This window comes from Anolis carolinensis, chromosome 6 (assembly GCF_035594765.1).
Source record: "Anolis carolinensis isolate JA03-04 chromosome 6, rAnoCar3.1.pri, whole genome shotgun sequence".
In the NCBI taxonomy this organism is placed as follows: domain Eukaryota; kingdom Metazoa; phylum Chordata; class Lepidosauria; order Squamata; family Dactyloidae; genus Anolis; species Anolis carolinensis.
In genome coordinates, this window is record NC_085846.1 from 12217222 (window position 1) to 12227845 (window position 10624).

At 41.9% G+C, this 10624-nt stretch overlaps 2 protein-coding genes across 2 annotated transcripts in view; one reads left to right on the plus strand and one right to left on the minus strand.

The window, feature by feature from the left end:
- Positions 1 to 2781, minus strand: part of LOC100555420 (serine protease 53) — a 79359-nt gene extending 76578 nt beyond the window's left edge. The window contains exon 1 of the mRNA XM_062984025.1: positions 2537 to 2781. The gene's annotated coding sequence lies outside the window, so the exon portion shown is untranslated. The remainder of the gene's footprint in view (positions 1 to 2536) is intronic.
- On the plus strand, positions 2749 to 9471 carry vkorc1 (vitamin K epoxide reductase complex subunit 1). The gene is made up of 3 exons (XM_003223895.4): positions 2749 to 3047; positions 5373 to 5482; positions 7743 to 9471. Exons 1-3 carry the CDS (start codon positions 2773 to 2775, stop codon positions 7970 to 7972), a joined length of 615 nt encoding a protein of 204 aa, XP_003223943.3. The 5' UTR covers positions 2749 to 2772; the 3' UTR covers positions 7973 to 9471.
- The last annotated feature ends 1153 nt before the right edge of the window (positions 9472 to 10624 follow it).

A 10624-nucleotide genomic window follows, 5' to 3' on the forward strand; every position in this document is an offset into this window, starting at 1 on the left:
CAGGGGAGAACAATTCTGTCATTCCCCCAGACCTTCATTGCTATCTGTCATCAAGTCAACTTTGATATATAATGATGCTATGAATGAGAGACCTACGTTATGGTCTCTCATTAATTTCTAAGTTATAGGCTTCTCTGCTCGTATCTTACAAACTCAGGACTGTGGCTTCCTTGATTAAATCAAGGTACCTGTAGTTCAGTCTTTTCTTCTACTGCCATTTGCTTTACTGAACATTATAATCTTTTTCCAGTTGTCTCACTGTGAGCCTAGAATACAATATAGCTCAGTTTAAGCATCTCGGTTTCCAGGGAGAGCTCAGGACTCATTGGTCTCTCTGACAGTCCATGGTACCAGTTGAGCTCTCCAGCACCATATTTCATAGGAGTTGATCTATTTTCCTACCACTTTCTTTACTTTCCAGCTTTCCTATCCCTAAGTAGAAATAATACAGAATGGATGGTTCTGACTTGGATATATTTAGACTTGAGAACTTTCTCCAGTTCCTTCAAGTCTGTCGTGCCAAGTCTTGGCCTTCTTCTGATTTCCTGACTATAGTTTCCCTTTTGATTGAATTACCAACTCCCAACTTTAAAATAGTTTCGATTGAATATAATAAGCATCTTTAAAAAAAATTTTAAATCCACCTTGTTGGCTGTTAAGGAAAATGTGCTATACTACTAAAACATATTCCACACACTATTTAAAACTGTCCTAAACCCATTTCTTTGGACGCAGATGAATCTGTGCATCAGCAGACTAGCTAAATACCCTAACACAGTAGTTCTTAACCTGTGGGTCCCCAGATGTTTTGGCCTTCACCTCCCAGAAATCCTAACAGCTGGTAAACTGGCTGCGATTTCTGGGTGTTCTAAGCCAAAACACCTGGGGACCCACAGGTTGAGAACTACTGCCCTAAAAGCTTCAGATCCCACCTGATCTTGGAAGTCATGTAAGTTCAACCTTGGTTAGTACTTGGATGGGAGACTGCCAACATATACCAGGTGCTTAGACTATTCTTCAGAAGAAGGAATTTGCAAAATCGTTTGAATATCTATCCCTTGTCTAAGAATGCTCTCTGAAATTAATGGGGTTGCCAGACGTCAACATCTTTGAAGGCACCTACACACATAATATCTGTCCTTGGTCCGGTATTCCGGAATGCTGCAGGGTAGAATTTCCAGAGGGGAAAAAAGGTGACTTTTTGGACTATCATCCCAAAAAGGGGGATTCTAGGAGCGGCAGTCCAAAATAGAAAACCTTTCCCCAAGCCTAGGACTATCAAGAAAACCCAGGCCCTGTAGGCTCTATTTTAGAGGAAGGAATGGGCCAAACCATCTCTGAATATTCATTCCTTGCTTACTGAAAACCTTATGAAATTCCATGAAATTGAACAAAATCTGGCTACCAATATTTAAAAAAAACCCTCTAAAATCAGGACAGTAGATAAAGAACAACACTCAGAAAACAGAAGAATTCCAGACATGAAACAATCAGGGCCAGCTAACACTTTTCAAAAAAGGATTTACCCCAGGCAGGAATCAGCCAGGCCTCGAAGCTGCAAGGCTATTCATTGCTACTTAAGGGCAAAGTGTCAGAAGAGAATGTTTCGGGAAAATGGCCATACAGCTCGAAAGACTCACAGCAACCCAATAAAGTGTTGTTGTTGTTATTACAGTAGAGTCTCACTTATCCAAGCTAACCGGGCCGGCAGAACCTTGGAGAAGCGAATATCTTGGATAATAAGGAGGAATTAAGGAAGAGCCTATTAAACATCAAATTAGGTTATGATTTTACAAATTAAGCACTAAAACATCATGTTATACAACAAATTTGACAGAAAAAGTAGTTCAATACGCAGTAATGTTATGTTGTAATTACTGTATTTATGAATTTAGCACCAAAATATCACGATATACAGTAGAGTCTCACTTATCCAAGCCTCGCTTATCCAAGCTTCTGGATTATCCAAGCCATTTTTGTAGTCAATGTTTTCAGTACATCGTGATATTTTGGTGCTAAATTTGTAAATACAGTAATTACAACATAACATTACTGCGTATTGAACTACTTTTTCTGTCAAATTTAGTGTATAACATGATGTTTTGGTGCTTCATTTGTAAAATCATAACCTTATTTGATGTTTAATAGGCTTTTCCTTAATCCCTCCTTATTATCCAAGATATTCGCTTATCCAAGCTTCTGCCAGCCCGTTTAGCTTGGATAAGTGAGACTCTACTGTATTGAAAACCTTGACTACAAAAATGCCTTGGATAATCCAGAACCTTGGATAAGCGAGTCTTGGATAAGTGAGACTCTACTGTATTATTATTATTATTAGGGCCAGGTAACACCTTCTAACAAAGGAACCCCCCAGAAAGGAATCAGCCTGGCCTTGAAGCTGCAAGGCTATTCAGTGCTAATCGAGGTGATTAATTGCAGCATCCACACTTGCCTCCAACAGACAAAGAGTTCCTTCTCCCACCCTGGATATCATTCCACAGATCTATAAACCTCTTTTGTTTAGTTACCAATATACCTCGCAATCTTTGAGGATGCCTGCCATAGATGAGGGCGAAACGTCAGGAGAGGATGCTTCTGGAGCATGGCCATACAGCGTGGAAAACTCACAGCAACCCGAAGGAAGCAGAGATGCTCAGTGTTTTCTTTGAAGGCTGATGGACCACAACCCCCAGCATGCCTTGCTCCTTTCCCCGCCCCTTGGCCGTCTTGTCTATCTCCTCCTTTCTGCGCCCTGATTGGCGGCGGCGCGCAATGGCGGGCGGGCGAGTGTCCCGCGCCAGAGTGGCAGGGGAAGCTGCCCGGGGCTCCTTTCCCGCCGGCATGAAGAGAAGCGGGAGCAACAGCGCCGGCGAAGGGATGTCGGGCTGGGGCTGGGAGCGGGCGGCGCGGCTGTTCCTGTGCGCGGCGGGGCTGGCTCTCTCGGCCTACGCCTTCCACGTGGAGACGGCCAAGGAGCGCGACGCCGCCTACCGCGCCATGTGCGACCTCAGCGCCAGCGTCAGCTGCTCCCGCGTCTTCACTTCCAGGTAGATGCGTCCCGGGCATGTTTATTATTCTGCACGGCAGGCATGGCCCAACTTGGGCCTTCCTTTCCTCCGGGGGTTTTGGACTTCAACTCCCAGCATTCCTCACAGCCTCAGGCCCCTTCCTTTTCCCCCTCAGCCGCTTAAGCGGCTGAGGGGGGAAAGGAAGGGGCCTGAGGCTGTGAGGAATGCTGGGAGTTGAAGTCCAAAACCCCTGAAGGGAAAGAAGGCCCAAGTTTGCCTGTGCCTAATGTAGACATCAATGGCCCTCCCTCCAATGTCATTGCAGGTTATAGAGAGCGCTGTAAACATGTCCAAGAGTCCTGCCAATGTCCTCCACAAACACCACATTGCCCACTACCCAAGTGAAGACTTTCATTCAGGGACAATCTCATCCAAGATTTTCTGTTTGTCCTCCACCACAGACCCCCCAATAATATTAATAATAATAAAACTTTATTTATACCCGCCACCATCTCCCCGCAGGGACTCGGGGTGGCTTACATGGGGCAGAGGCCCAAACAACATAGAACAAAACATAGGCAACATAATACAAATCACACTATAAAAAGATAAAACAGTAATACAATATATCAATTAAAACAAAAATACAGGATAAAATATTGCATTTAAAACACATAAATGGTAAAATCGTAATAATGATTCTTACTCTCTCCATTGGTTCTATGCACCAACCCCTATCCTCTGAATTCCAGCAATTATTATTGTTTGGGTTTTAAATGGTTGTTCATGTTGTTTTATTTGGTTTTAATGTTAATTTTACTGATTTATGTTTTAGTCTTATGTTGATTTGGCTTGTCCCCATGTGAGTTGCCCTGAGATGGAGGCGGGATACAAAAATAAAATTATTTATTTATTTATTTTTCAAACTTATATGCCGCCACTCCCCTAGGGCTCGGGGTGGCTTACAAGAACAACAATTTAAAAATATCTTTAAAACATCTTAAAAACATCGTAAAAGCACCTTTTAAAACATCAATAACAGAACTCAAAAGCCTGCTGAAACAGGTGTGTCTTACATGCCCTGCGGAAGGCCGACAAGTCCCGCAAGGCACAAACTTCAGGTGGCAAGGTGTTCCAGAGAGATGGCGCCACTACTGAAAAGGCTTTAAAAAGGTAAAGGTTTCCCCTGACGTTAAGTCCAGTCGTGACCGACTCTGGGGGTTGGTGCTCATCTCCATTTCTAAGCCGAAGAGCTGGCATTGTCCATAGACATCTTAAGGTCATGTGGCCGGCATGACTGCATGGAGCGCCGTTACCTTCCCGCCGGAGCGGTACCTATTGATCTACTCACATTTGCATGTTTTCAAACTGCTAGGTTGGCAGGAGCTGGGCTAACAGCAGGTGCTCATTCCGCTCCCGGGATTTGAATCTGGGACCTTTTGGTCTGCAAGTTCCGCAGCTCAGTGTTTTAACACACTGTGCCATCAGGGGCCCCTATTATTATTATTAGTGTGGAATTTGCATGACCCCACCCACTGCCTCTCCCATACCCCTTTCCTATTCTTCTCTGGCACACAGCAAAAAGAGGAATTGATCAGCAACTGAATATACTAGAGAGAGAGGTTTAGGGAGAATTCACCATGATTTATAGGAGTTGTAGGTACTGGGATATATAGTTCGTCTGCAATCTAGGAACACTCTGAACTCCACCAGTGATTGACCTGGAACTAACTTTGCACACAGAACCTTCATGACCAAGAAAAAAAATACTGGAGTCTTTGGAGGAATGTATAGGAGTTGTCATTCACCTACATCCAGAGCTCGCTATTAACTCAAACAATGATGGATCTGGACCAAACTTGGCATATATACCAAATACACTCAAATTTGAATACTAGGTGGTTTTTGAGGGGAATTGGCCTGGACATTTTGCAGTTGTAGGTACTGGAATGTATAGTTTACCTGCAATCAGTGAGCACCCTGAACTCCACCAACGATTGACCTGGAAGCAGCTGAGGGGGGAAAGGAAAGGGTCTGAGGCCAGGAATTGTGGGAGTTGAAGTCCAAAACATCTGGAGGACTGAAGTTTGCCCATGCCTGGTGTAAATACACACTGAGAGGACCATGCCAGCAAACCCATTGATCCCTGGAACCTAGGCTTAGGCCGGAGATGAGTAACATTTGACCTTCTAGAGGTGGTTGGACTCCAGCTCTCATCATCCTTCACCATTAGTCCTGCTGGCCAAGGCCGATTGTGGTGTTCTACATCTCCCTGCCCATCACGATCAATCCAATATATTATTATTATTATCGCCACTGCTTTCTGTTCTATAACATATCTCCTTCCTCCATTTTTCCTTCCAGGTGGGGTCGTGGTTTTGGCTTGGTGGCAGGCCTCTTGGGATCCGATAGTGTGTTCAACCAGCCGAATAGCATCTTCGGGATTGCTTTTTATATTCTTCAGGTCCTTTTGGGTGAGTGATAACATTTGTTTCTTCATTCATAAAGATTCCAGGGTGATGCATACAGGAACAAAATATTCATTACAATAAAAAGGACCATATATTTAACTATGCATGCTATAAAATCAAGAGAGTCCTCAATTTGGGGTGGGGGGAGGGTGGGTTAATAATAATAATAATAATAATAATAATAATAATAATTATTATTATTATTATTATTATTATTATTATTATTGTAGACCGCACTATCTCCCCAAAAAGGGACTCAGGGCAGTTTCCAACACTTAGGGCAAACATTAAATGCCAATAAAGAAACATGTGAACAAATTACATCAAAACAAAATACAGTAGAGTCGTTTATCCAACCATTACTTATTCAACATTCTGTATTATCCAATGCAGTCTGCCTTTTAGTAGTCAATGTTTTTGTAATCAATGTTTTCAATACATTGCAATGTTTTGGAGCTAAATTAGTAAATACATTATGTTACTGTATATTGAACTGCTTTTTCTGTCAGTTTGTTGTAAAACATGATGTTTTGGTGCTTAATTTGTAAAATCATAACATGATTTGACGTTTAATAGGCTTTTCCCTTAATCCCTCCTTATTATCCAACATTGTCGCTTATCCAACGTTATGCCGGCCCGTTTATTTTAGATAAGTGAGACTCTACTGTAAGTAAAAAAAAATAAAAGTAAAAATAAAAATAAAACAACTATTGCTAGAACTTAATACAAAATAGCAATTATCTAAAAATAAAACTAGACCAGTTTGTTTTCTTTGGACTCTTGGTTGTCCTTGCTTGTGAATTCTGGGAAATATAGTCCAAAGTCTGTTTAAAATTGGACTGTAGCAAACAAACTCTGGCGATGTCTGTGTGAAAGAGTGTATGTTGTGTACATATGTCTGTGTGTAAATATGTTTCGGTACAACCTTTCTCTGCTCCAGTACTAGTTCAGTGTATTTTTTAGCAGAGGAACAGCTAAACTCTAGAGAGTATTGTGACATTGCAGTGATGTGTCTATTAAATATTATGAATTATCACTGTTTCTACTAGACAACTCTGGTGATAAATGCCAGTACTGAGAGCAAGATAGGCATGTCAACATTCACGAAAATTTCCAAGTACAAGAACGAAGACAGAGTGAAAGAAACACAGATGTCAATGTCAGTACTCCCAAACCATTTGAAAACCAAGGTTATTATTACAAAGAAAATAAATAATAAAAGAAGTAAAACTTTATAGTATAAAATGCTAAAACTTATGCAAATACATTGTAGCTCTTACAACAAATTACGAACCTATATCAGAATACAGATACACAAGCAAAACACCTGCGAACACATACACAAACAAACTACACTAACAAACAATAAAACAATTCTATGAACCTCACACGCACTATCAGATGGCCTTAATCCCTTTTTATTCCTTTCCCTTTAAATCAGTGGTTCTCAATCTGTGGGTTCCCAGGTGTTTTGGCCTAGAACTCCCAAGAAATCCCAGCCAGTTTACCAGGTGTTAGGATTTCTGGGACTTGAAGGCCAAAATATCTGGGGACCCATAGGTTGAGAACCACTGCTTTAAATGGTATTATATAACCCCACTTCCACATTTGGTAACTTGCTTCTGATTCATAAATCCTACAGTTGACATTTGCTCTTATTGTTGTTAGGGGAAAAGGCAATAAACAAATCCCAATTTTTCTTGTCAGTTTCCTTGTAATTTCAAGTAACATTTAAGAAATTAAAACAGAGAATAGAGCTGGAATACTTTCCCTGGTGGCGCAGCGGATTAAACTGTTTAGCTGCTGAACTTGCTGACTGAAAGGTCGGTGGTTCAAATCCGGGGAGCAGGTGAGGTCCCGCTGTTAGCCCCAGCTTCTGCCAACCTAGCAGTTCGAAAACATGCAAATGTGAGTAGATCAATAGGTACCGCTCCGATGGGAAGGTAACGGCGCTCCATGCAATCATGCTGGCCATATGACCTTGGAGGTGTCTACGGACAATGCTGGTTCTTCAGCTTAGAAATTGAGGCGAGCACCAACCCCCAGAGTTGGACACGACTAGACTTAATGTCAGGGACAAACCTTTATCTTATTTATCTGTTGTCTCACGCCTGTTCTTAACTATGAGTTGGATGTTTAACTTGCAAACTGCCTGTAGCAGGTTAATCTGGTTTTTTTTGGGGGGGGGGGGGGGTTGTTTGTTTTTTTTGCTTTCGTTTCTGTGGCTGAAAGTAACTTAACTTTGCATCCTTCTTGTTCCCAGGTTTCTCAACCAGTGGCTTGGCGGCCGTCGCTCTGTTGGGCTCATCCTTGGTCTCCATTGCTGGTTCGCTCTATCTGGCCTACATCCTCTTCTTCGTGCTCCATGACTTCTGTGTGATTTGTGTCAGTACTTACATCCTCAATTTCGCCCTGCTTTTTCTCAATTACAAACGCCTTGGCTACCTCAACCGGGCCTGGCAACATCATCCAGCTAAGATCAAGAAGCAGTGAATATAAAACCTGGATCATGCTAGAATGGTGAAGCTTTAGACTGATCTTTCTCATCTTTCTATAGGCTTTTTGTATAGTATAAATTAGCTCCTTTAGCTTGTTTTGTCCTCTTCCCTCAAATAAGTGAGACCAGATTTTTCAGCATTCCTCTTCTCTATTCCTTTAGATTCCAATCACACTAGGACTCTGGGTTCTATTTTGAGTCTTAGATGGTTGCATTGACCTACAGAAATCAAGACCTTCTTTTTAAAAATGTATATATATAAAGCTTATTTTTATAGGCCTTCATATAGGAACAAAAACAATGCTAAAACATATCAGTTTGTGCAAATATAGCTACGGCTGGTTTTGCTTTTTCAAATGGCATTAAAGTGAGAATTGTTGACCATTTGAAATAAAGTTGACAGTCATGGGGAGGTCCTGATTTTGGCAGGAAACACCTGCGATTTTTAACCACACTAAACATAATTGAGAGTTTGCGATCTTTTTAATGGTACTCGAGAGTTTCCTGCCAAGGTCTCAGTCAAACTGTACAAAAATGACAATTTTTTTAAAATACAAAAATACGTTCTGACACTAAGTTTGGGAACCGCAGTACAATTTCTCCTGGTTAGTGGTCACACTGATGTTGTGTCCTGCCAAATGACTTACTTAGTTGGATTGTTTACGCATTCCTTTGTCAATTGATATTGTTTAGTAGTATAGTCCCGTTGGTTTTGTTAGAAGATAGTGATCACATTGTGGTGGTCCTATATGCCTTAAAGTCATTTCCAACTTATGGCAACCCTAAGATAAGCCTATAATGGGATTTTCTTGATAAGGTTTGTTCAGAGGGGGGATTCTTTTTTCCTGAGAGAGTATGTGTGTCTACACTGCAGAATTAACGCAGTGTGACCCCATGCTATAAAATACTGGGAGTTATGGTTTGGTGAATCACCAGCACTCTTTGACAGAGAAAACTACAAATCTTGTAAAACTGCAGTTCCAATCATTTCATAGCATTGAGCTATTGGGGTTGAAGTGGTGTCAAACTGCATTAATTCTACAGTGTAGATGCACCCTATGACTTGCTCAAGGTCAGTCATTGGATTTTCCATGGCTCAGCATGGATTCAAACCCTGGTGTTAATCCACTACATGGTCCCGACTTCCATTGGGCCCATACTAGTTGTCTCTTTATCAAGAAGCTTTAGCTGTTTGTGCCCATTTCAGAGAAAGGAAGACTCTTGATTGTCTTCATACATTCTAAATTTGAATGGGATGAGCAAACAAGCTAGTGTTTTCCAGGCTGCTTTAGACTACAGTTCCACACAGCCTTAGCCAAAAAATGAGAAAACGCTATTAATTATGAGATTCATAAACTTAACATCTGGGGCACAAAGTGTAATCAAAAAGCCTTTACTTGTGTTGATGAATTAAAGCTCTGGGTCCAAACAGACAGAAAAACATGTGTACTTAAGAAGGATTAAACCTGAAATAAAGAGAAAGCACTAACTGGGATCACTGGCTTTCATTGTGTGTCCTGCTTTCAAGGGGGCAAATCATCTGATTTCAGGCTTTTTAAGAAGCAGCTGTGAAAATACAAATATATTTGCTGGAAAAGAGAATAGCTTGCATTCACCCACTAGATAGTTTTTGGAAAATCATTCTAGCCTTTTCTTTGTGGAGCTCAAGGTAGCATACATCTCTCTTTGGCTGTTAATTTTTTGTCCTTAGAACCACCCACAAGGCCAGTGATGGTGGGAGGAAATAACCTTACCACCTTTTCCCCAAAAACATGTAAGTGTTGTTGAAAAACCATCTACTATTGAGTGAGAAGGGCGAACAAAATTATCAAAGGCTGAAAACCAAGCCCTATGAGGAACAGCTTAGGGAGCTGGAGATGTTTAGCTGGGAGAAAAGGAGGCTGAGAAAAGGCATGAGAGTCATGTTCAAATAGGTAAAAGGATGTCACATTGAGGCCGGGGGGGGGGGGGGGCATGTTTTCTGCTGCTCTGGAGTCTAAAACAGAGCAATGGATTCAAACTACAGGAAAAGAAATTCCACCTAAACATTGGAAACAACTTCCTGATGGTAAGAGCTGTTCGGCAGTGGAATATGCTGACTTAGAGTGTGATGGGGTCCCCTACTTTGGAGGTTTTTAAACAGGAGTTGGATGACCCATCTCGTGGTGCCAGAGTGCAGTCTGTTCAATGCCTTTCAAGTCGCCCAGTCTTCTGTGTGTCTAGGAGGGAATCTCATCCAGTCTCAACCACTGATTGAAGTTCTGGGTTTTAGCCTGCCACTTTTGGACTCTCTTGCTCCCTGCGAGTATCTCTATAGATCTTAGGAAGCTGTTTCATGGTTTAAGACATTGGCATCTTGACTGATATCTGAACAGAGGGTGGGCCGGAGATGTCAATGCCTTGGTCCTTTCATTACAGGCTGCTACTTCCTGATGGATGTCAGGTGGTGCAACAACGGCTGCTGCTGCTTCTCAATCACATAGTCGTTTCCGACTCTTCATGACCTCATGGACCAGTCCACGCCAGAGCTCCCTGTCAGCTGTCGCTGCCCCCAGTTCCTTCAAGGTCAAGCCAGTCACTTCAAGGATACCGTCCATCCATCTTGCCCTTGGTCGGCCTCTCTTTTTCCTTCCATTTTCCCTAGCATC

Excerpts from the sequence above, each read along its gene's own strand:
- vkorc1 (XM_003223895.4), top strand. The coding sequence starts at position 2,773 with ATGGCGGGCGGGCGAGTGTCCCGCGCCAGAGTGGCAGGGGAAGCTGCC. Across the intron at positions 3,048-5,372 it reads TCCCGCGTCTTCACTTCCAG|GTGGGGTCGTGGTTTTGGCT; the intron begins GTAGATGCGTCC and ends TTTTCCTTCCAG. Across the intron at positions 5,483-7,742 it reads TATTCTTCAGGTCCTTTTGG|GTTTCTCAACCAGTGGCTTG; the intron begins GTGAGTGATAAC and ends TCTTGTTCCCAG.